The sequence below is a fragment of the Pollicipes pollicipes genome, unplaced genomic scaffold, assembly GCF_011947565.3.
Source record: "Pollicipes pollicipes isolate AB1234 unplaced genomic scaffold, Ppol_2.1 Scaffold_3447;HRSCAF=4054_pilon_pilon_pilon, whole genome shotgun sequence".
In the NCBI taxonomy this organism is placed as follows: Eukaryota; Metazoa; Arthropoda; class Thecostraca; order Pollicipedomorpha; family Pollicipedidae; genus Pollicipes; species Pollicipes pollicipes.
In genome coordinates, this window is record NW_023596297.1 from 28,101,067 (window position 1) to 28,126,933 (window position 25,867).

At 52.5% G+C, this 25,867-nt stretch overlaps 1 protein-coding gene across 2 annotated transcripts; it reads right to left on the reverse strand.

The window, feature by feature from the left end:
* Positions 1–988: 988 nt before the first annotated feature.
* On the reverse strand, positions 989–24,059 carry LOC119091372 (thymidine phosphorylase). Of its 2 annotated transcripts, XM_037214127.1 has the most exons (7): positions 23,776–24,059; positions 15,848–16,114; positions 14,122–14,280; positions 12,250–12,368; positions 9,825–10,206; positions 9,413–9,570; positions 989–2,604 (listed from the first exon to the last, which is right to left on the reverse strand). In XM_037214127.1, exons 1-7 carry the CDS (start codon positions 23,897–23,899, stop codon positions 2,491–2,493), a joined length of 1,323 nt encoding a protein of 440 aa, XP_037070022.1. In that variant the 5' UTR covers positions 23,900–24,059; the 3' UTR covers positions 989–2,490. The 2 variants fall into 2 exon arrangements, with proteins under 2 accessions (XP_037070022.1, XP_037070023.1); XM_037214128.1 differs by lacking the exon at positions 14,122–14,280.
* Positions 24,060–25,867: the final 1,808 nt, after the last annotated feature.

Consider the following 25,867-nt stretch of genomic DNA (forward strand, 5'->3'; position numbering starts at 1 on the left):
CATTACCGGCCACTGTGAACTAAATCAGACGATCAGGCCCCTAACAGTTATTGACACGCCATGTGATATGTGGGATTTAGTCAAACTGCGTTGCGCTCGACAGCGTGTGGCCAGCAGTCCGCTGGATCGGATGTGTGCCAATCCGATGGCTTGTGCTTATGTTAGTCGAGTTGCTTCATTCCAGGGTCGTGACCCCGTCGGTTGCCGAGTGCCCGACCACATGCTGTGGCCAGAGAACCTCCGGCCGATAGACGCACTGGAATCGCGCAAGGTTTTGGAATAAAGGCTCATATGAAAACGTTCGCAAGCGTAATGAACGTACGCGATTGTTCCCAAATAATTGCACGCAGGCAAGTGCTCGTAAAGGATATAGCTCATTTGACAAAAGTACGTACGAAGTAGTCCGTGATTATGCATTGTAAAGTAACCAATCTGCATGGATAACACTGTGGGGAGTATACCAGGGCAGATCGGCTACCCGGGCACCAACTCGTTCACCATGCCGTCTCCCGGAGCTTCGGGAGAGAAGGCATCGGAAGGGCTTCGCCGGGACGCGTGGGCTTGCGTCCGATACTTTTGATTCACTAAGGTTGAAGGGGTCCTCCTGTTCTGAAAGTTGTAGGGGATGCGTTCCCAACATTCCCTATGGTAACTGCGTCCTGGTGCGCGACATGACCCGAGGCATATAATCTGACTGCAATTTCTTAATCGATTCTGCATACAGGTTGAAATAAAAGCATTAGCAGTGTTGGGTCGGGTGAAGGTAAGATCCTTATCAAGGCGGGTGCATCTTTCCGGGCTCTGGTCTACTTATTTAAGTGATCATATACCAGGCATGACTCGCGCGTCCGCCCACCGCATTCCAGAAGCCAGATGACTCCAGCCGCGGCCGTCAGTTGGCGTCGTTAGCGCGCTCAGGAAGTGCTCGGCGGGGACGACAGAGAGGTCATCAGGGTGGGATAACGGGGGACACAACAAACGCGACGGATGATCTGCGGTCGACATGTATTTTCGCTTCTACATTCCAGTCATTTTGCACGATCCCCATTAATTCGGGGTAATCTGCTGGCCACCGCATGGCGTTTCATTTCATGACAGGAAAAGCAAGAAAAAGCATAATATTTGAGTTGATTTTTGCAGTTGTCGCTGTCCGCTGCCAGCCCATAACCCCTCCCTCCTAACCCCGTCATCGGGCTGCGTTATTCATCTCAGAGCCCTGTTCAAAAGGTTTTTGAAAATGCCGTGAAATCTTCACTCGGAGATGTTCAAAATGCTTTTAAAAATCGTTAACGTCAAGCTGGCACTGATTATTTGAAAGACATTAGGAAGACCGCCACACCTGCGGCGTTACGAAGGCAGCCTGGCTAATGGCGTTGGCAGCTTGCTTGTACACACTGGAAGCTTGTATTCCCCTGCGATCTGCACATTGATTTGGATGTGCACAGAATGTCGATGTCCTACCCCACTCATGTCGTTCACTTTGCTGTTCTTTTTCTGCTACTCAGTGGGCAGAGTCTACATCCTACGCGGCAGTGACACAGCTGAGACGGGGGGGGGGGGGGGGAAGAGGGGGAGGCAGCTCTTCCCTCAGGCCTGGATTTTTATCGCTTTTTATCATAGATTTTTCCAGACGGTGATCTAAAAATTGACGTAATGCGCACTGACCAGGCTCCCCCTTCCCCGTCCACTTAAGAAAATCCTGACGGCTCCTCCTATGCAAGGGGAGGGTTTAATTTGATTGGTGCCATGCACTTACCCGTATACAAACCGTAGACAATATGCAGACGGAAAATGTCGCCTTTGGGACCGGGGCTATTTTGCATGGTCACCGCCCACCTGCTTACTTAGTTGGACGGGTTGTGACCTATCGGTGATCGGCTCGACCTATCGGGCGTAGGAAGCCCCGAAAAGTCAATAAGCGATTCTTGCGCAGCGGCGCGATGCTGCTAGAGAAGGTTGCGGCTAAGGTTTACGGGCTGACCGAGGTCATCCATGGCAAACCCGTTCCTATGCCCCATAACCGATATGCACGTGCCACGTGGTTATGCCCACGTGCCCACCTTTGCCCACGTGTTTATGTTCGTTTCTGGCCCTCACGATGTTCGTGCCAGAACGCCCCCCCCCAAAAAAAACAATACAAAACAACCCAAAAAAGCGCAGCACCAGTGTAAAATATTCAGAGTTGCTAAGCGCCTGGTTTACAGCCCCTACCCATCCGTTTGTGTGGAGATCTGACCATCAGCTGAGCGAGGCCAGCCAGCGAGCATACCGGCTGGGCTGGTCTAAATTATTGCCCTCAGCCAGACGACCATCGCCCGGAGGACCGGCCATCTCCGCAGCCAGGGCCTGGGCTGAGCCGATGTACACACCCATCCTCATAGCACACACCCAGCGCCAGCGCCTCGCCAGGTCATAACCCGGGCTCCTGAGCCAGATCGGCGACCAAGGTCCCCGGACTAGCGCGGTGACCCGCGCGCTGGAAGACGCCGTTCACTGCACCAGCCCGGTGACCCGCGGGCCAGGTTTGACCGGGTCGGGCACCACGGTCAGCGCCCCTGACAGCTGCTGGCGGATCGGTTCCGTCAGTGTTCCACAGTGGTGGATCTGGAACAGATAGCACGGATGTTACAATACTGAATAACAGGTATTACAGTACTGAATCTGTGATCGAGTCGCTTCGTTTGCAAAACTGAACAGTGAAATAAGCTTTGAAGGCATGCATTTTTGTAGGGTGGCTCATCCAGCTTTCACATAAAAAGTGCATTACATGTACATTGCTGAAAACCATTTTAATGCAAATATGCATGGATACGTGTCTGAATTCAGTTGGCCACGCAGTCTCAGCAGCTGAATGCGTTATAAAGCCGCAGACACCTGGCATCAGGTAATATCCGAGTCTGAAATTTAATCCGTAACGAATTGATATCACCTAAGATAACGGAGATGCCTTCTTCCAGAGCTTAACGCATGAGAGAACATAGCAAGTTTATGCGGAAGGTTGGCGTTTCACCGACGCAACTGAAATCTCTAATCTGAATTCTATCTAACTGATAGATCTAACCGTCTAATCTCTATCTAACTGAAATCTATAATCTGAAGCTAACTGAAATCTAACTAAATCTAATCTCTAAATCTCTAATCTAGCTAAAATCTCTAGACGTATTGAACATATTTTGACGGACGAAATTGCGAACGGACGTTTCAAGCCAACTATACGATTTCAATGCATTTTTTTAAAACCTTTGTGTGGCTTATGAGGCGCTGAAAAAGGTGAGACGAATCCGGGGTTTTCGCTCCATCTTAACACAACTTTCAAATATCATGCGCTTTAAAAACAATCTGGTTTCGAGCAATATAATGAAGCAACGAATGAAGCTATAAAAACAGCAAATAAATCATGCGTGAAAAACTTATTATCCATGGGAATGTTTACCTAGTCGCTCCGCGTTTTCTCTACCTATGGTCTAATTGCGGGCATGATAACAAGCTTTTCTGTTTTTGGGGTGGGGTGAACAAGTTAATGGACATGACCAAACATAGGATATCCAGCGAGAGGTAGAAGCATGCGGGTAGAAATAGGTCAACATATTTAAAGGAATGCTCAGGTGTCCTTCCTGGGATAGAATATCGTCCTTTGCATTTACTTCAGCTTCAGATAAATCCGGAGTTCTTTGGGAATTGCGCTACTGATCATAAAATCCGCAATGCTGGAAATTATGAGCTCCAGAAAATAAGTAGCTTTCAACACTGGTCGCAGAAAAACAGGATTTCGATAACCAAGCTTTTTGTCCAATACTGCAGTAACACCAACTTGATTACAACATCAATGCAAAAGCGATTTACGCATTCTACGAACCCAACAATGAAACTCAATATATATATATATATATATATATATATATATATATATATATATATATATATATATATATATATATATGGGGCATGTATATACTCTATACTATATATAGTATAGAGTATATACATATATACATATCTTTACCTATCTATCAATACACACACATATATATATATATATATATATATATATATATATATATATCCGCCAGCACAACGGGTGGACCGACGCTCCACCTCGCATACGGGTATAGCGCCATACCATAGTATAGTGGTGTACGTGCCGTGTTTGCATGAGATGGAGAGCGACTGCGCAAATGAACAGCGTGTGAGCCGACGCTCCACCTCGCGCTTGTGTAACGTGTCAATCGTCCGCTGGGTACGTGCTGTGCGTATGTGAGTTGAGGTACCATGGTAGTGCCGCGTACGTGCGTATAGTGAGGGCTTACGACTGTCCGCGGTGTGTTGGGGGAGAGTTTGCGATCATCCGTGGTGTGCATCGGGCGGTTTACTGCGTGTAGGGGGAGCAGGCAAGGGGCCCAAGTCAATGAGAGGTCTCTGACTTTTCACAGGGGCGTGAAATTAAAGGGAACTTATTAGTGTCGGCATACATTTTCTTACTTTCCATTTTGTGCGCCACCTGCCGGGATCGATGAGGGCTCCCCAGCGGAGCGTGGGGCGGCGAACAAGTCGGCCATGGCCAGTAATTCCCCGCTTAACCAAACACGACCATTAGGCCCGGCGGGGCCTGAGAGCTGGACGCGGCCCCGCCAGACGCTCCGCTATCGGCCCGCATCAACAAAGGGACGCTAGGTGTTCCCCGGAACGGCCATGATGGTGGCCCCCTCTGTCAAAGTGGTCCATTACGCCAAGGTACATGGAGGTGAGAGCCAAGAAACCGGCTACGCAACAAGTGCACAGGAATGTGCAAATCACATGTGAGGAGTTTGCCGCTTCGCCCCAGGGACCCCGCCGTGCCGGCGCCGCCGTCGCCCCAGCTGGCATCAGAAGCGCCACACCACGTGGGAACTGGGCCAGAGGGGGCGCGCGCAGGGACCGCCCGAGGCGAGAGCGGGCGGGTCTTGCGTCGTCGCCAGCGACGCCACACCCGAGATCTGACCCAAGGGCTCGTTAGGGGCCGGACTCTGAAAGCAACGCAGTCCGGCCCGGCGACAAATTGGACGGAGGGGGCTAGGCGGCAAATCTGTTGGACCACGCAAAAAAACGAGGGGCCGAACTGAATTGGAAGGGTCCACCAGAAAAGACTGGGAGTCTCTGGACAGAAGTGAAGGTCAAGAGTCAATGTGGAGAGCCCGGGGAAGACTGGAGTCTCTCGAGAGAAGAGAAGGGGAAGAGTCCAGGGAAGGCGCTTGAGGATGGAGTCTCCCGAGGTGCTCCGAGGAGCGAGGAACGCGCAGGGGACGTGGTGGTGACAACCAGGCGACGACATCTGGCCCTGCGTACAACGGGACAACGGCGACAACATGCATGTGTGAGCTCACAGGCTGTTGTCGCGATCCTTACCGGGCCCTGGATGGCTAGCGCTCCCATGTTCCCTGACCCCTCCCTACCGGGCGGGCGCGGGCCACGGCTACCTGTTCCCTTCCGTGTAGTTAAGGAGGGGAGGGGAGGGGGGGGGGCACTGGCCATGCGACACTCCCGGACGGCAATGTGTCTCGGGCCCACTCCCATTATTAAGGAAGGGGGAGGGGGTGACGTGTCCGTGGGTCGTCTATGTCTCGGTGATTTGTAAATACAGTTGCTGGTCTGCATTTTAAATTGTTTAGTGTGGAAGCGAGGCTGGAGTGATCGGGTCAGGCGGCGACATTCGCACCCGGCGTGGGTGGGCATGGCGACCGAGGCCGTTAACACGTGCTTCGGCGCGACGGGTCGCCCGTAAGCCCACGCCAAGGCTAGCTTGATGTGTCGTTGGAGGCGGCCCCGGGGAGGCGCGGCGACTCGTCACGGTCCTCTTTTTTCCTCTGTCGCGGTCAGACGGGCCACGCCGTCGTACCCATTAAGGTTTCCCCTTCGCTGTGGCGTAGGTCTCTTGGCTAGCTGGAAGATTTGACCTTTCTCGTTCTCTTAATTCATTTTCCGATTGTTCGGGATGGCGTTACTCTTGCCGAATCCCGTCCAGCATACCCGCAAAGATTTCATCATGCGCGTGCTGCCTTTATTTTATCGCTGGCTCGACCCAATCTATCAACTGATTTTTATGGTATTCGTGCGCGTGTATTTGTTTTTCTGTTTGCCTGTTGTTGTTTTTCGGTGGGGGAGTTAAAAGTTAATTGCTTTGTTTAAGCAGAACATTTTGCTTGTGCAAAATCTTCTGCCGCCGGATCGTGCACGGTGGTAGTGGGATCTATCCGTGGTGTCCCCGCCTTGGGAGAGAACAGGATACAGCCTGTTTCTTCCGACGTGATGTACGCCAGGCCTCATGAGCGTTTGATGGCGGTATGTTCGAGACAACTAGAGATCCCGTCATTAATGCTCATAGGAAGGGCGACGAGGAACCAGGCCGCCGGACGGGCCGATCAGGCCGAGTCTCCAGAGCGCGCCGGCTGAGGAGACCGTAAGGCGTAAACGCGGGTCACGCCGGGCGCTCGCTGTCTGCCGACGGGCTCCACCGTCCCATCGGGCGCGCTGCCTACCTCCAGGCCTCTGAGGGGCGCCCCGTGGGGCGGTGCCTTGCAACGCTCACTCTGGCAGGCGGGAGGCGAGGGCGCAGAAGTACCGGAGGCGGCGCCTCCGTGTTGGACAGGGCGCTGCCTAAGGCGAATGTGCGGCAGCGGAAAGCTGCGAGCGGTGGGCGTGGCCGAGTGAATGGTGGGCCACCCTCCGTGGATGGAACGCGGGAGTGTCATGTAAACGTGGAGCCGTCACCCTGGAGGTGAGGCGAGGGAACGAGTCGCCGTCCAACTTCGGACACTCGATGTCGGCCCAGCAACTGCGTCGGTGCCGCGCTGCCAATTCGACACGATATATTTTAAACAGGGCTTAAACGTGGCTTTATTAAAGGCTTGCAATGTGATAACTAAATTCGGCTTAATTTAACGAGGACCCACGCAGACGAGCCAATTATAATGTCAAGACACTGCGAACGGGGGGGGGGGGGGCATCCGCGTGCGAGCCAAAGATGAGTGGGGTGACGTGGGCGCCAGCGTATGTGTGTGCTTGGAGTAAGTGTGGTGGGGCGCCGAGTGCATGGAGTCTGCGTGAATTAGTTAAGGTTGGGGGGGGGGGGGGGGGCGGGCTCCCAGGATTATTATCCATCGAGCCCTTGCCAATATAATTTCCCAGCGCGTGGGACGCTTGCCAGTTGGACGTATGATCAGTGCATTCGGTTCCGTTTTCGCCCCGTTTACATATAATCATAAGCTAAAGCGGTGGAGGTGGAGTACCGTGTGCTGGGAGACAGCCGTCCATGGTGCCTGACCGGACCCATCACCTCGCCTACGTCACGGTTATCCGCTGCATCCTAGTTCTGTGGCTCACATGTGTGTTGATGTCGAGTGTACCGGAGTCACAACGTGCCGAGTCGTGTGCTAACAGCATCTGGCTCGTATGCTGACCAATGGGCTCCTCAGTACAAAGTTGCCCTTGTAGGGAGGCGTGACAGCGGCAGCCGGCGGCGCACAACAGCCAGCGGCTGCCAGGCGGCAGCGCACGTCGCCCATCGCAGAACCCTCCCCCCCCCCCCCACACACAGAACTGCTTTCACTCATTTGGTCCTACACCTGAGCTGTTTGTGCTCGCACCACAGAAGTGTACAGCAATGCGTTTACTGGTTCTGAAAAACGCACTCGGTGACCACGCATTCCGCCACGCATTTTGGAATGTTATTTCGCGCGCGTGAAGCCATTTTCACAAAAATGCTGTTGCATGAACCATTAGATTTCTGCCACATTGGTCTGGTCTGTTTCTGAAACTTAGGTCCTCTGGTTTATGACAAAATGTGAAATCCTTTTCGAGCCGCACATGAAGTGGCTCACTGAAGCGAAGCGTTTCATCCAGGCCTAGTTATACTGGGCGGATATATGAAACAATGACACAGCTCTATTCGCAGATATTTGCATAAATGCGTGTCATCGCCACGTGATAGTAACAAAACTAAAGGCTTGCACTAGATATAGCGATGAACGAAACAGTGCAACAGGAAATTATTTGCATCGATCGAGTATTGGAGAAAGGAAACAATAAGTTGGAAGTTATATGTAAGAAAAGAAGCCTAGGTCGGGACTACCTAGCCCCGACTCGTGATGTTCTCTGCTCAGCTTGCAAAATTCCGGTGCGGCATTCATTATACGCGGCATTTTCCTGACCTCTGTGGGGATTTTGTAATTGTAATGTACCACCATAACAAAAACGCCTTGCACATGGATATATCTTTAGATACTTTTAAATACCTTGTTCTTTGGGGCAGCCCGACCCCGAGGTAATGCCGTTGAGCTGACGCGGAGAGCGTTGCAGTCGGCACATATCCCAGAGCGCTGACATGTCGGGCGTTTGTTTATCTGCATGCACTATCATATTTCTAAAGCTACAAATACAGGCATGTGTGTTCCGTTTCCTTGTTCCACCCGCCACCACATTCGTGCCAAAATACCGCCAAGTAAAGCACTGCGATGAGTCCCACAAGCTCTCCGAAATAAGTTACCCTGGGATTTCGAATAATTAAGTTGAAAATGCATCCCTTGGGCCGGTAATCCTTGGCTTCAATAATGTCAGGCTTCCAGGCAGCATGTCATAAATAAAATGAGCCCAACCAAGGTCGCGTTTTGTTTATCCACGGTGAATACCAACGCCATATTTGGCAGACCCATAACAAAGCAGGTGGACAAGACACAAAACAAAACGAGTCAAATAAAACAGAACACTGGCGTCGACTGATGAACAAATACCATCCCCTTGCCACCTGACATGGCATTGGTTCGACAACTCAGCAGGCAGCCGCATGTTAAAAACGTGACATTCAGCCACCCAACGCCCGCCTGCACGCGGCAGCACGTTTAAAACCCTAGATATGCAGCCACCCGACGCCCGCCTGCTCGCGGCAGCACGTTTAAAACCCTAGATATGCAGCCACCCGACGCCCGCCTGCTCGCGGCAGCACGTTTAAAACCCTAGATATGCAGCCACCCGACGCCCGCCTGCACGCGGCAGCACGTTTAAAACCCTAGATATGCAGCCACCCGACGCCCGCCTGCTTGCGGCAGCACGTCCGCCTGCGCTGGCAGGGCGCCGCACGCGGCTGCGTTTCAGCGCGGCTGCGAGTGCGCACCGCTCGGGGATGCGGAGAACAATATACGCCGGCCGGCCAGAGGCGCCGGGAGCGGACTGGGGGAAGGGGGGGGGGCGGGAGGGGCTGACCCCTGAACTTTTTGAACATTAGCATATTTGGCGTCGACGGGAAAGAGCTAACCAAACACGGTTATCGTCCCTCTTCCCTCCTTCCCTTCCCAACTTGGATGACTTCCCTCACGCCTGCGTGTCCCAGTCGGCCCTACCAGCTCTACCTACCGGCCCTGGCAGCGGCTAGGTGAAGGCTCACCTGGGCCCAGGCCTGGCCGGCTTGCACGTGTTCGCCGGGACGGACGGCGAGCGTGACGCCCACACGATGATCGACGGTGTCGGCGGCCTTCTTGCGGCCGGCGCCCAGCGACAGGCACACCTGAGCCACCGTCATGGCGTCGATATCGCTGACGTATCCTGCGCAGGTGAAGCGGCGCTTGAGGACTGACGTGGCGCATCAGGGACAATCGACCACTCGGCGCGTGGCGTAAAATCGGATGGAACATTGTGGGTGAGAGACTGGTGGTGGTGCAGGGCAACATGGTGTCAATGACAGAGTTAGCGTGCATGAATATGTACGTGGAGTCGGTTGGTAATGCGCAGACCGGTCACTCAACACTGCCTGGCGCTGCTGGCTCGGCTGGGGCTCGCTCGGTGGCTGGAGCACGTACCAGTAGCGGTGGCCGGCACGGACTCGACGTGGTCCGCCTTGGTCAGCACACCCCACGGGTCGCCGCGACAGAGCTGCTGCGCGTTCTGCTGGCTAACACCCTGGCTCTCCAGCATCTGCTGAAACTTATCCAGCGCCGAGCCGTCGTGGAGGGCGGTGGCCATCTGGCGGCAACCCTCCTCGGGGGAGGTTTGGCCGGCGAGCGCGGCCAGCCGGCCTCCCAGCTCGGTCACCAGCTCCACCAGGTCCGGGGCGCCCTCCCCTCGCAGACAGGCGATGGACTCGGCCACCTCCAGCGCGTTACCGACCGCCCGCCCGATGGGCGAGTCCATGTTGGTGACCAGGGCGGCGGTGCTGATCCCCATTCCTTTGGAAGTGTTTACCTGGCGACATACGGCACGTGGGAGTCAGGAATAAAGGACGCCGCTAACGTACGCTATCACAGCTGCGTTGAAGGCCAACGCTTTCTGAGACGTTCCTACGCCAATGACAGGCGTCATTGGCGTAGGAACGTTTCAAGAAGTGTGGAGCCCAAGCCAATTTTAGAGTCGATTTTTTCTATGTACCGCCATATGGCTTTTCGAAATTTATGATTCAACGTTTTACAAAGGGCCAAGGCTTTCCAGCACTCCTGTTCTTACACATGTGTACATTGTAGTTTTGTCATTGAAGGTAGACAGCAGACAGATGGCTGTAGCGTGTGAGTGAAGCGGAACGCGATACAGATAGGGTATCTGCTCTTCTTGTCGGGCTATACGCAGCAGTAAAAAAGCCTCGGTTGTACGACATCAATATTTTTGGTGTTTAGTCTGATTGTGGGCATTCAGTTTGGTTGTGAGTATAGGCAGGCAATGCATCTCAATTGAGCTTGGCTGCTCCCAGTTTTGATATCTCCACAAGCTATAACCCAAATACATTTTTGGGTTTCAGGGAAGTTCATTCATGAGTTTTGTTTTATATCATATCTATCTGCAAGCCTTTATATCATACATGCACTCGACAGGTAAACCGTTGAGGGGCATGAACTCGAATACCGTAAGAGATACTTCACTGAGAAGATTGTAAGACCGGTTCCCAGGGCCCGCGGTTCCTGCACCGCTGTACATAATTTGTCAAAATCTCACTGTCATGCCAAGGCGTATGACCTTGAATACAACCGGATAATGGTGTGAGATACGCGGGTTGGGTGCCGACGGCAGCGTAGCTTGTTTTGGGAGACATGGACAGCAGCGAGCGTTGTCAGTCGACGGGGCTCGGCAGGGCTTGGTCAGCGGGCTGCCGTGCTCGGGAGCCGGGCCTCGCCGGGGCCGGGGCCTCATGGAGCTGGGCCTCACCGGGCCGGAGCCTCACCGGAGCAGCGCCCCACTGGAGCTGGGCCTCACCGGAGCAGGGCCTCACCGGAGAAGAGGCCTCGACGGAGCAGGGCTTCACCGGGGCTCGAGTCTCACCGAAATCGGATGCTCAGTGAAGCCGGGGCCCCACCGGAGCAGGAGCCTCACCGGAGCCAGAGTCTCACCGGAACACGGGGTCTCACCGAAGCAGGGGCCAAGGGTAGGGCTTCGCATATTCATTGGAGAGTCGAACCCATGAACCTTACCCATCCTTTTTCACAAGCGCATTTTTTTACAGATTCGGTCAGTTGAGTCTGCCCAACCCATAATGCACCGCAAAGGTGGAATGACGAATAAGTAAGTGACGACGAAACAAAGTTGATTCCGGATAAAAACAGCCGGCTAGCTTGAAAGCTGAAAACAACCTGTTTTGCCACTATTTACCCAAGCCGTCGTGTATTTAAAAACTGCGCATAAGTAAATTCCTCTATGAAAATGCCAGTGTAGAGAGGGCTGTTGTAATTTTTTCCGCTTTTCCCAGGCCCTCCGGCCGGCACCCAGCAAACTTTTTCACAATATTCGTTTTCGTTGAGTCCGAACGGGAAAAGCTCGTTAACGTACTAACATTACGTGTATAAGTGCGTTAGCATTGCGTAGTAAATGGCATAAACATCGAAATACTTCCATTGTGTTGTTTTTTCCGGATTAGAAAAGCAGCTTTTCGGAATTAAAATTCCTTGCATACTTCAGAAAAGCACAGGCCATCAAAGCGTGTTTCTGATGGCCACATCTCTTAGAGAGGAGGTGTCATTTTCCGAAGATATAAGTGAAAAAGAACGGTGACGTCACGCTACACGGGCCTAATGATCAAACCTGAAACCCTCAGTTGTCCGGCATCCCCCACAATATACTAGGTGACACGCCTGCCTGTGAGTTTGTCAGCAGTCGTTCGCACCCAGTGCCCGGGTGCTGGGGACCGCGGCGGCGCTGACGAGGCTCGAGGACGGCAGAGAGCGCGGCGCCGGCCGGGGGACGGCGCCGCCGGGGGAGGGGGGGGGGGGGGAAGAAGATATCGACGCCGGGCTTCCCTCTCACCAGTAGCTGCGCTGTGTCACGCGCCTCGTCGAACTCCTTCATAAATGCCCCGGAGCCGTACTTAACGTCCAACACCAGCGCCCTCAGCCCCTCTGCCGCCTTCTTGCTGATGATGGACGCTGCAAAAGCAGACAGGTCGTCGGACAGCTGTTACACCTGGTGAAAAGGACAGGTCATCGGCTGCTACACCTGATGAAGAGGACAGATGAATGGGTGTTACACCTGGAGGACAGGGCGGGTGGTCAAAGTGTAGGCAACTACGAATATTGCATTGAGAAGTCACCCAGCGTTACCAATTTTAAACACTGCTCTACTGGCGTCCGGCCTGAAAAGGGAGCGGAAATGTCATGCGCAGTGAAAGTTGTCGCGTCTGAGCGGCGGGCAATCTGGCCACCCTATCGCATAGCAGGGCTATCATCAGCCGGGAGGCGGGCGCGCGCAACGGAACGTTCCACCAAGCACGCTTTCCTAAAACTGTTTTTGTAGTGGCCTGAAGATAAAGTTACATTCCAATTCGATATGTTCCAGCCACCTAGTGATTTAGGTCTGTCCATCCATCCATCCATCCATCTAGACTAAATCGTTGTATTCGATTTATGTGTTTGTGCTGGATGATTATGGGACAGACCCGAAATTCACCGATACAGGCCTACTACTGGGAATGACATGATTCATTATGCAAATCAGCGACGGGTGGCCACGATCACCGATGTCCCGCCTTCATAAACATCCGATCTGTGCTTTGCGACTGGGCTTACGCTATCGACGCGGACTTTATTCGAAGGCTGAGTGTCAGTCGACCATTATTTTGTTGACAGCCGACGGCGTGATTAGATAGGCGGCAATCGCTATCAGTGCTGGTGTATCCTGCCTCATGGGGAAAACAGGTGGCGATTGCAGGTGCACGGGCGTATGTAGGACTGCGCAATGGGAGGGGGAGGGGTAGCTAAACATTTCAAACTCAACAAAAAAAGCTTGGTAGCGCTTGTGGCGCGCTCGGAATGTCTTGCACGACGTAAAACAGCATGGTATCTTCCCAATCTACCTATTCTTAGTTTTGCTCCATACTTTTTGACTGACGACATTTACAGACAAGCATATGCAGATGTGTAAGAGCTTGGAGCGACAGAGAGCACTTGATTCGCGGTACCCCTTTGAATATTTCCCCACACAGGCATAAATATTCGTAACACACGAACCGTTGCAGAAGCAATGGTTCGCGTTTGCTTTTAGTTTGATGAAAAACAACAACTGCTGTGTGAAAAGCATGCAAGACCTTTACCGATATTTGCTGCATTGCTGCACAGCCTAGAAATCAGATGTGCATCAAGTGCTCTGAACACAAAGCCACTCATGCAAACCACTCCAAACCAATTCAAAAAGTGCCCGTATTATCTGTATCCCTAGGCACCATCATCTGCCTCACGGAACTTCTCCTCAGGAAGCTTCCCTTTTGATCTCTCTTTCTCTCTCTCTCTCTCTCTCTCTCTCTCTCTCTCTCTCTCCTATCTCTCTCTCTTCTCTCTCTCTCTCTCTCTCTTCTCTCTCTCTCTCTCTCTCTCTCCTCTCTCTCTCTCTCTCTCTCTCTCTCTCTCTCTCTCTCTCTCTCTCTCTCTCTCTCTCTCTCTCTCTCTCTCTTCGCTCTTCTTCTTCTCTCTCTCTTCTCTCTCTCTCTTCTCTCCTCTTTTCTCTCTCTGTCTCTCTTTTCTCTCTCTCTCTTCTCTCTCTCTCTCTCTCTCTCTCTCTCTCTCTCTCTCTCTCTCTCTCTCTCTCTCTCTCGTCTCTCTCTGTCTCTTTCTCCCCTCTCCCCTCCCTCCCACACCCGCCCGTGCTGCCACTGGCCGCCGCTGGTGGGCGCCGGGGGCCGCTCACAGGTGATGAGCGGCGCCGAGTCGACGGTGGCCGTGATGTCCCGGCTGGCGTACAGAATGCGGTCGGCCGGCACCAGGTCCTGCGTCTGGCCCACGATGCAGCAGCCCACGCGCTCCAGAGACTGGCGCATCTGTTCGGCCGTCATGCTCACGGTGAACCCTGCGGAGCGTGACTCGGTGCGACAGGCTGCTGAACCCCGCACGCTGCACATGCTTACAATAGCTTCTCCTGTGTTTTCCGAACTCGTTCAGTGTCGTGGTAGGCGATCACGATCAGAGAGGCAGAGTGGCAGCGGCACGGGAGTGACAATTTTGGCTGGATGACAGTACGTCGGGTCTCCATGTTAAGAAAAATAACTTGAGCTGAGATGCACGAGGCTCTGCCAAGTGTTCGCCGCCTGATTACCAGCCCCACGTTTGGCACGCGGAAGCGCATGCCTGGCGTGAAATCCTATTCCTTGAGCCCACACCCTTCCGTGATCGATGACGGCGCTTCGAGTCCAATTGTTGCCACAGAGACACCGACGCCACTATCTTCACGACCAACCTGCCCCCCCCCCCCCCCTCCCCCCACTGACGTGGTGGCTGACTGGTTCCGGGCATTGCCTTTTACGTTCGCTGGGCTGTATGGAATCCCTACAACACCGTGCAGCGTGGAAAAGGGAAAGCTTGCGATCCTCACGGCCTACCATCAGTTTTATGACAGGTGATCTGACGCAATCGTCCGTACGATACTACGAATTGTAAACACCAGTCTGGTCGGAGGAACCGGATTAAAGTCAGATAAGTCGCCAGTGGGACATCAAGGCAGAGGCCCGTGTCGTGATTACGTATATCAGTGAGACAGGCAGGCAAGGCCCTGTGAGCAAATTGAAAAGCACTGCGCAGACAATTTACAGTTCTGTCCCTTTCCATGCGGCAATGAACCGGTATAACGTATATTTTACTCACAAGACATGAGTCCAGAGTATTCAGTGTTCCATTTACTGCAGGGCTGAAACGCCCAGGCCGTCATTGAACTACCTGTCTATTAGAACCGGCTCTTGATGGTTCTAGCCAACGCGTTCGGCGCAGTTCCTGCTCAGTAAAGTTTTGAAATAACCTCCCGAGGGCATTGCGAATTTTGCACGCCTGCTCCGGATTGGTGTTGTGTAGTTCACTGCCTCGGATAAGTGGATATTTACTCGGATAAACCTGCAGCTTATCTCACGAGGAACGACCGAGCACGCTATGAATGATTTGCGAACACAAATTGTAATCGTCACTCTGAAGTCTGCCTGTGCCATTGCAAAGACAATCACTTAACATTGTCTGTATGCAAAGCATCAGTGAGTTTAACCTACTGTATTAAGCACCGTTTCTTGGTAGATCGGAACGTAGCATGTCGAATGTCTGAGGAGAAGCAAATGTCAGTGATAAGTATTGAGGTAGCATGCGAGGTTGCAACACCGAAATGTTAAATTTGCTGCCTGTGCATCCAATGAAAACTGTGGGACACCGCTTCAAAAATTACGTTTAGCTGAGGCAATTTCGATGACCATTTAACACGGCCAGCCTGGTGTGATATGATCAGTTCCTACCACTAGATCCCAACCACGACTCAGAGGTTTTCCATGCATCTCGCGTCAAGATCGTAGTCTCTCACCCGTCGACCCCTACCAGAAGGCGACCCGCTTCACCGCTCCTCGAGCCCGTGCGCTGGACCGGCTCGGCTCACCACCGCTCACCTGGGATCGCCTCCAGCTTGTCGAGCGTGCCGCCCGTGTGGCCCAGGCCGCGGCCCGACACCATGGGCACCTTGAAGCCGCGGGCGGCCAGCGCGGCGGCCAGCGGCAGCGACACCTTATCGCCGACGCCGCCCGTGCTGTGCTTGTCGACCACCAGCCAGTCGGCCGGCCAGGCGAGCACCTGCCCCGACCGGGTCATGGCCGCCGTCAGCTGCGTCACCTCCGCTGTGCGCATGCCGTGGGTGTAGATGGCCATCAACATGGCACCTGTCGGAACACCGCGACACGAGAGATGACTCGCCGGCAGCTGCGCGGGTCGCGGCAAGACGACGCGCAAAACGCCCCGACATTTCGACGCTCGCTGGCTGACTTACCATATGGAACAAATAAAACCTGGAGGATTAGGGCGCTGAAACAGCTTCTTTCGTGCCATAGTTAATGCTGCAACCGTCATTCTGGTGACAAGTCATTTTTTTTCTTCGGGAATTCATCTCAAGCCATCTATCTTGTATCAAAATGTAGGGATGACTACGCATTTCCATATTTCCGGTTTTGACGAAACTCGCTGTGGAATAATAGCTGGCGTTTGTTACGAAACCAACTGATGATTGCAGGACTAGGGCATTTCTATTTGTTTGACCATACAACGTTGCACACGCATTTATAACTTTCAAGGTGACTGAGGAGTGTTACTTGTCTTACTAGCGCCACCATTCACCATGCTGACAGCTAAATCGCTTTTGTCAATTTCAGTTCGAAGAGAAAATATTCCTAGATGTATCGTCAGAGGCGTTGTTAAGAGTTTAAAAAGCCTGTGGCGTCTTTGTTGCCGCTTAGTTTTCATGAGAAAGCGCTTTCACTGTACAAGGTCGCATAGTTTAACAACTGTCAAAGTGCCAAAAATGTTTTTTTCTGATGCCTAGATGCATTTTTGATATTTGACGTTCAGCCGTCCCTCGCCCTGTGACTAAGCACGTGCAAAACATCACGTTTGAGCACGGTCAGCGTGAACTTCTTCGCCACGCTACATGCCTAGAGGCCGGGCGTGTCACAGCATTGGTACCGCGCTCAGATGTATATGCTAATAGTGGGTTTAATGACACTTGTGACACTGGTGACATATACCGGTGCGCCTGTTATGCTATTTATGGTGCGTAATACGGCAGTTGTCATAATATGCATGGTTGTTCTCAATTGCAGCTGCCATATATTTATGGTGCTCTCAGTTAAACACGACGTTGCATTGTAATGCATTGCACTTTATCAGCCCATTCCACATCGATTGAGTTATTCGTAGGGCTTCATCAACACGTACGTGTGCAGTCACAATGCGACGATCGTAAACACGACACAAGGAGACAAGTACAAGAGTTAAAAAGGACAGGTCCTTTTAACAATGTCGTGGAAAAAGGTTTTGAAAGTAGAGAGTGGTAGGTCCGCAATGTCATTACTGAAGGCACGCTTGTTGCATGTCTGCGCAGCTCGGCAGGCGTATGCCCGCTGTCCATGGTTGTTCTTGGGGCCAGGAAGAGATAACTGTCTAAGCTGATGCAAATTGTACTCGGTGTTTTGATGATCGTATGAGATCCGGGAAGGTAACGTCTCCGGCTCTCTCTTGGTCAATGTTTTCTGTAAAAAAACGTCGTATAAAATTCAGCGCACGATTAAATTGACGTCTCCCAAAGATCACCTTAGCAGTGAGGTTAAGCATTCCCTGCAATTTGTAAACAACCGTGCTTTTCGCGCTCCCATACACTTGAGCGCAAACTTAACATGAGAGAACACAAGCGTGTCAATGATGTGTGGCAGGACAGGTAGGTCGCGCGTTTTTAGCATCTAGGACAGCGACGAGGATGCCAACATGACTAGTGATAGGACCCACGTGCATCTCCAAGGACAGTACAGAATCTATGAGTCCATGAATCCAGGCTCCAGCCTGTCTCCACACAGTAAAAGTCCCGTCTAATCAGCGTTAACGATCATGCCATGTTGGAAAAACCACGCATATATTGTGTTCGTGATCGCCCCCAAAGATCGTCGCAGATCTGACACCTTGCTACGTGATCCAGTGGCGGCGGTTTACGTGCCGTCAGCGTAACAGGCTACTCTTGCACGGAAGCCGCGGATTTCAGCCGCCGCAGCGGGGTTCTTGGTGCGGAGCGGCAACATCTCCCAAACATGCCAGATGAACATTCCTGCGCGCTTGTTATTTCGCCGCTGATCTGGCTTTTCGCGTCCATGAGTCCTGACGTGATGGTTCATTTTGCAAGAAGACGCCATCGTCGTGGCCGTTCCGGGGGGAAGGGGGAACGACGGCTTGCCCCACCTGGCCGAGCGACGCACACTGTTTCCCCCGCATATCCTGTCAGCAATGCGGGCCGATCGGCCGTAGTGTCGGGAAAGTCTGCATACCACGCTCTCGGCCTAATATTACGTTTAGTTCGGCGGGGGAGTTCCAGACCATGACCGGCTTGCACCCTGCGAAGCCCCACCGGTCCGGGACGGTTGAAGCTGAATGAAAAATATGGAAATGTATGCCTACACTGCATAAGACGGTATATGCTTAATAAGGTCATTACCGATTATGCTATACAATAAAGGGCCCAGACAACAGCCATGCAAAGTGTCAGTAGTGATATCTAAGGAGCTAGACAGCGTCTCTCCCTCACCCACTCGCTACACGAGACCGTCCAAAAAGCTCTAAGACCGTCCGGTGGAGGTTGGGAGCAGCCGGAGCTTCGTAAGGAGGATAGAGCGGCCCACCACACCGAAACAACAGCTTAGGCTTAAAGGCGTAAGAAGCGTCGCTTCGGATCGTTCGTTGCCATGCAGGATTTTGTCCGTAGCAGTTACAGGTGCGGCACAGGTCGAGGGACATTCCACGAATCTGTGCGGGTCAGTGCCAAAAAAGCAAGACATGACAGCAGACAAGACCAGACGTGATTAGATCGGACGTGTAAAAAGGTAATCCACAATTTTGCAATGCCTGGAAACAGCGTGATGAGCCTAACTTTTGATGCAGTGTGGACATACACTTCCATACTTTTCGCTTTGCACGCCACCCGTCCCGGACCGGTGGGGCTTCCCGACGGAGCATGGGACAGCGAGCAAGCCGGCCATGGTTTGAAACTCCCCCCGCCGAACCAAACACAACCATTAGGCCGAGAGGGGCCTGAGCGCGGTATGCGGGCTCTTCCGACACTACGGCCGATCGGCTCGCATTGCTGACCGGATCTGCGGGAGTAAACAGTGCGTGTCCCCCGGCCAGGCGGGGTAAGCCATCGTTCCCCTTCCCTCCGGAACGACCGTGACGATAGCGTCTTCTTGCAAAATGGACCATCCCGTCAAGACCAATGGACGCGAAAAGCCAGATCACCGGCGAAATAACATGCGCGCTGGGATATTTGTCTGGCATGTTCAGAAGATGCCGCCGCTCCGCCCCAAGAACTCCGCCGCGCCGGCGCTGCCATCACTCCAGGCATCAGAAGCGCCACGCCACGTGAGAACTGGGACTGAGGGAGACGCGCGAGGTCCTCCCGAGGCGAGCGTGGGCGGGTCTTGCACCATTGCCGGCGACGCCACGCCTGAAATCTGGCCCAGGGACACGTTGTGGGCCGGACCTTGAAATCAGCGCAGGCCGTCCCGGCAACACATTGGACGGAGGGGGCTTTGTGGCAAAACTATTGGAACATGCAAGACGATGAGAGCGGGCCGACCCAGTTGGAAGAATCACGAAAAATTAAAACATGGTACAAGGAGTCTATTGAGGAGAGTCACTGGGGGTGGGGGGGGGGGGGGGCGGGGGTTACGAGTGGGGCGCGCGGAGGAGAGGTGGTGATGACAACCTGGTGGCGACATCTAGCCTCACTAACAACGGGATACCGCCGTCAACATGCACGTGTGGGTCCACGAGTTGTTGTCATCCTTACCGAGCCATGAACGGCTGGCGCTCCAAGCGTGTCCCTTGATCCCTCTCCACCGGGTGGGCGTGAGCCACGGCCACCCGTTCCCTCCCGTGTGGTTGGGTAAGGGGGGAGAGCACTAGCCATGCGACCCTCCCGGCCCGCCACGGTGTGTCGGTCCTTATCCCATAATGAAGGGGAACGTGTCATGCAATTTGTCTATGTGTGAGTGATTTTTGTAAATACTCGTGGCGTTCTGTGTTTTAATGGTTTAGCGTGGAGGCGAGGCTGGAGGTGATTCGACCAAGTGGCGACAGGACGCTCGCCCCCGGCGTGGTTGGGCATGGGGCAACCGAGGCCGGTGAAGCGCACCCCGGCGCGTCGGCTCGTTCATCAGCCTACACCAGGACTTTCTTGGTTCAGCCACTGGAGGCAGCCATAAGGATTCAGGTCGTTTCGTTATAGCCATCACCGGTCACGCCTCGAGCCCGGCGCGGCGCACAAGCCGCGACCGCACATCCAAAACGGTTTTTTTTTGTCTGGAGCCTTGGTCTGTTGCTCAGCTCGTCGGCCTGCCTGTTTCTCGTTTCCTTAACCTTCTCGAGTGATTAGGGACCGTAGATTCTCAGCTATACCTCTCCCAGGTCACGTGCATGGGTTTTGCCTGCACTTACGCTTCTTTCCCTTTTTAATTTGCTGCTTGATCTACCTCGCCAGACTCCACCCAGACTGACACATTCTTTTGTCGATTCGCATCCCGCTGCTCCCGTAACGAGGGACGAGTCGCGCAGTATTGGTAATGACCGCAAAAAGTGACAAGCGCGGAACGTGCCAGAGCAGCCCGCCTGGGGTATATTCAGGATTAAGCAGCCAGAGGACGGCAGTCCTGTTCTTACGCAGATAACTGTTTGATGGGTCGCACGACTCAAATGCACGACTTCGCTCTTTTACGGACTGAGAGACGGTCGACTCGTTTCATTGTCCCTCACTTGACCTCAGGCGTGATGGCATGCAGAGGCATAGGTTATGATATGGCCAAGGACCAGTGAGGACCGCCCGGGATGCCGGATTATGCACGGCAGTAGCTGGGTCTGTCTGTTGGTGTACAGTGCCTTGGGAGGGGACGGGACGCAGCCTGTTCTCTTCCGATGTGGCGTTAGGCAGACCTTATGAGATCTTGACGGCGGGATGGTCAGGACGGATAGAGATCCCGCCATCGACGCTCATAGGGAGGGCGACAAGGGACCAGGTCGTCGGACAGGCAGGTCAGGCCGAGCCTCCAGAGCGCGCCGGCCGTGGAGACCGAAGGCTTGAACGCAGGTTACGTCGGGCGCTCGCCGTCTGCCGAAGGACTCCACAGTCCCATCGAGCGCGCTGTCTACCTCCAGGTCTTTGAGGGCCTCCGAGGCCTCTCCAGGTTTCCGAGGGACGTGTCATGAAGTGGCGCCTTGCAAAGCTCACTCCAGCGGGCGGGATGCGAGGGCGCAGAAGCGCCGGAAGCGACACCCCCGGGCTGGGCGAAGCGCCACCTAAGGCACGTGGGCAACAGCGGAAAGCTGCAAGCGGTGGGCGTGGCCGAGGGAATGGTGGGCCGCCCACCGTGGACGAGAAGCGGGGAGCGTTGTCCGGATAGGGGACCGTCACCCTGGCGGCCGGTTGGATGCCCTTCGCTCGGGTGGGGGGTAATTTAAACCCCCTGAAATCTCAGGAACAAGAGAGCTATAGACACTAAATTCACAAGATGTGTTGGCCTGTACATGAAATCACTTAGGTCAAAGTTTGAGCCTCATAGCTCATGACCTTCGGGTCAAATAAAGTCAAACAAGGTCAAACTCCAGGCTGGTCTCCAAAATGCCCTCAGAACCTAGATATCTGTTCTAAGCGAAAGGGCACATGCTCACTTAGGGTCGGTGACCTTGTTTAACCCTTTGAAGGTCATGATGACCAAAATCATACGAGACTGTTTTGAGTTTTGCGTCCGAATAAGCGACACAGATTACACTAGGCAGTATGCTCCTAAAAAGAAAATGTCGATATGGATCGTTTTAGATCAGTGACCTATCTTGAACTTTAAGAAGTTCATGGAAGGTGTATAATGTGATTCCTGTTTTTAATAAATTTGAAATGAGCGTCAGAAACTATCGAATACAATAAGCCGTAGAGTAATAAAACTGGTTGGTCTTGAGATTGGTCTGACCTTCATGCCTGACTCTAGGTCAGTCAAATTTGTTCATCCAATTATTGTGTTGCCTAAGAAAATGTCTCAGAGATGCAAGGCTTCCTTTAACACTTCGTTGTTGCACCAGATTGAACAATTCTCTAGAAGCCGACTTCGTTCAATCCATGGCCTGACTTTGACCTACTAAAGGTCCGCGACCTTACAAGGTACATCTACATTTTTCATACCAAACGATCCACTATTTCATTGTTTACGCGCAGGCAAAACTTGGCGCGGTCAAGCCGCGCCGTTCGGAGACCATTCCCCAAAAAACCTTCGGGTGAGTCAGTTTGACGCTCCCACCCGAGCGCGTGCTAGATCTAAGCCTTTCTAGTTTCATGCAGACTATTTCAAAATCAGTCAGGCACGCATGACACTCTAAAAACTTCCTTAAAATCCTGTCACCCCATTGGCCATGCGACGCTCGAGGCCAATAAGGACACAATTGTCGGTTCATTTGCATCTAGCATTCGTGGGCACAATTTCCAGATAAAACGGACGTAAATTGACTCTCAATCAATGTCGTGTAGGCTACACAAAATTCAAACACTTATTACGTTTTATAGTACATAATGCAAGAGGTTGGAGATGGTTGCTGGTTATTATGAAAATAAGACTTGCAATCAAATAACCTAAAAAAGCGCCATAACCGAGCATGCGAATACAAACAACTTAATCTCAAGGATAAATTTGGAAGAACATATTGAGAAACGGTCAAAACAGGAGCACAAAACAATATTTGGTTGAAAAAACACCTTCAGCACCGCCACGGCGCCCCGGCTACCTCTCGGGAGATTGAAGTAAGGCAGGTGAGTGCTAGGGTGGCAATTTCGTAGGACTAGTTTGGCAGCACCTCAACGTCTTACAAACGTTTCATGACGCAATCAATGACGCGTTGAAAAGCATATTTACTAAATAGAGAAATTTGATCGTCTAGAGCTGTCTTTTCTACTCGAAAATGTACCAATGGCTATAAGTGATCCTATGCAATCGTATCTGATGCTTGCTTCAGCACCTTCGAAAGCGGAATATTCCCTTTAAGCGGGGAGGGGCTCGCCCCCTCTAAAGTATACAAAGTGACATCCCAGACCCTGCCATAATATTAACGGCGCGTTTGATTGTACGTTACATGCTATAAATAGTGCATTCATTCGCACGTTACCAGGATGCCGTCAGTGCGTCCAGATATCTTCTTCATGAAATAGATTATGCGTTCAGCATCCCCCATGCCGTTTGTTCGACTGCGACTGTTCTCGGTTCGATTCGACTGCCGTTCGGTTCGACTGCGCTATTCTCGATGCTGCATTCAGCTGGAGTTGCCGCGAAACGCACGCATGCACTCACACAAATATGAGCATATATATATATATATATATATATATATATATATATATATAATATAGAAACATAATACTGGATGTCATCTGCAACACCGCGCAAAGGACCTCGCAGTGTCACAGTCATAGCGCCTTCTGCCTTCCGCATCGCCAGCAAGGGTAGGTAAGCAGCCCATCTGCCGAAGGGCGTCCGGCACAGACAGAGACTCGACACGCATGTTAGAGGTGATCTAGATGATTTTAGTCTCAACTGTGGGAACGATTATATCAATAACGTGGTACACGCATCATGTAATTAGCATGCTTGCGTATACTCTCTCAAACCGTTCAAGCAATCTGAATTAGCTGAGCCGCCTCTTTTGCAACGTTGCTGAAAACAGAACCCCGAACCAACGTAAATAGCTATTTCGAGCTAATCATTAACGGCTATCTCTATTCTACACACGCGCAGCCAAGTATCGGCTCTCTTACCTAACTGCACCTGGTCAATCTTGCGCTCAGAGACCTGAGTCACGAAGAACTGAATCTCCTTCGGGCTCAGTTCCTGACCGAGCGCCTTCTTCTTGATCAGATCCACCACGTGCAGCCCGTGCATGGTGGCTGGCGTACGATGTGCGGGTCACGTGACGACGGACGGCGGGTGTGTTTGACCGGCACCCTGGACCTGCGAGCTCAGCGAAGTGCGGCGGGTCGGGCGGACGCGCGAGAGTGTTTGACCGGCACCTCACGGCGGGTGTCTCTGACCGGACCTGCGAGCTCAGCGAAGTGCGGCGGGCCGGGCCGGACGAGCGGGTGTCAGTGCGACGTGACAGTCCGCCCCGGCCGGCCCAGGGGCGCCGCCAGCGTCGCCGGCGCGGGGGGCCGTCACCCATCGGACAGGGTCGCAGCGCGTGCACCCTCGCAAAAACACGCTCTGGCTTCTGTTCGATAGTCTGCGAGAGATTAGGAGCCGGCATCGTGGCTGGTTGTGGAGCCGGTTTCTCATCAGACGTAGATGACCCAGACCTTGTCTGAAGCAGACCCGGGCGAGTGGGTCCAGGTCCAAATAGTCATGTCGGAGCCAGTGTCAAAGTCCGAGTGACTCGGGTCCACTTCCGAGCCTAGGTATACTCTTTCCAGCTCGTTGATCCCAGTCGCGAGTCCCAGGACCTCGTGCTGGAGTCCGCCCAGTCTCAACGCGTACGAGACCGAAGCTCAGTCTGCTCTTCTGGAGTTCTGGAGCTCTGGTTCTGGATTCCCATTTACAGGCAATTTTGATAAATCTGACGGCAAACGATGGGCTTTGTTTCAGGTTAGTTTGATTTTTGTGTATTTGAGCCTGGTACCAAAAGGGGTTTAACGAGGTTTAATGCTGCTAGGGTGAAAAGGGCGTATCTTTCTTTGCCATGCCAACTCCATCATAAGCTAAGCCAGCAAGTAATTGCTGGAGTGATGAGCCTTTCCTAGCATATGCTTTCGTATTGCCATTGCTCCAGATTTACCAAAAGCTGTCATTCAATTTTCTTTCACCATACGTTTCCTGACCAGACTGGTTGAAAACGACATTGAAAAGTAAAAACAATAATTCAAGATGTCCCTGAGGCACGAATTTACCTAAAAAACATTTTGAGAGAGGTGGGGTCTAGAATTGACATACTACACGGCCTTGAAATTTGTTCACACCTATTTAGCTTGCCCGGCCTGCGCTCAATCTGTAGTATAACGGCTTTCTCGCACCCTTGATGTGTTGCCAATTTGCAGCTGGTCACCAATACTGGCCATATTTTAAATGAGTCGGTTATGGATCTTTCGCTCGACTACATAGGTACCCGAGGAAGTATTCTAACCCTGCATGCATTCATCTTGCAGGTGCATTGTTTGGCGACGTGCACTACCAGAATTATGCCCCAAGTTCTAAACATGTCTCATAATGGTCTGTTTGCTCCCAAGCATCCCTTTCGCTCACAACGATGAATTCACTAAATCAACCACCACAACTGGCAGTGAACGATTGCAGAGGCTTTGAAAGCTCAACTTGAGCGCACTAAACTTTTCACCGAAATTTGTTTCATTCTTGGCCGTGTTCTAGAATTCAGACACTGAAAACCCCGTAGTCTGGATTTGAACAGATTGCACAAGGTGGACATGAAAATGAACGTTTTTTTTTTTTTTGCTGCGGATCGTGCCTACACCTGGCGCGGCTGCAAGTCGGGAAGCCGACTTTCACTGCGATGTTATCTTACATTGGCAGCAATCTTTTCGAAGTTCACTTCATTTTTGCGATGGTTTAGGAAGAGCTCACGTGCGACAAGCGTGAACCCGTATAGGTGGCGCCACTATCGGATCACAAAAGAAGCCGTTCGAGCCTTCCGGAACGGCCTTGACATTGCGAATGCAAGAAGCGGGGAAATGACCATGTGTAATGTGTAACACGAAAGGCTTAGGACACATGTAAGTGCACTTCTGATTCCTTGTGACGATGTATCTGGGGATATTCTCAGATGCTACTTGGATTATTTCCCCCACACATGAACCGTGCGTACGAGTTGAGTTTATGCCCTTGCATAACGGGCAGTCGTACTGG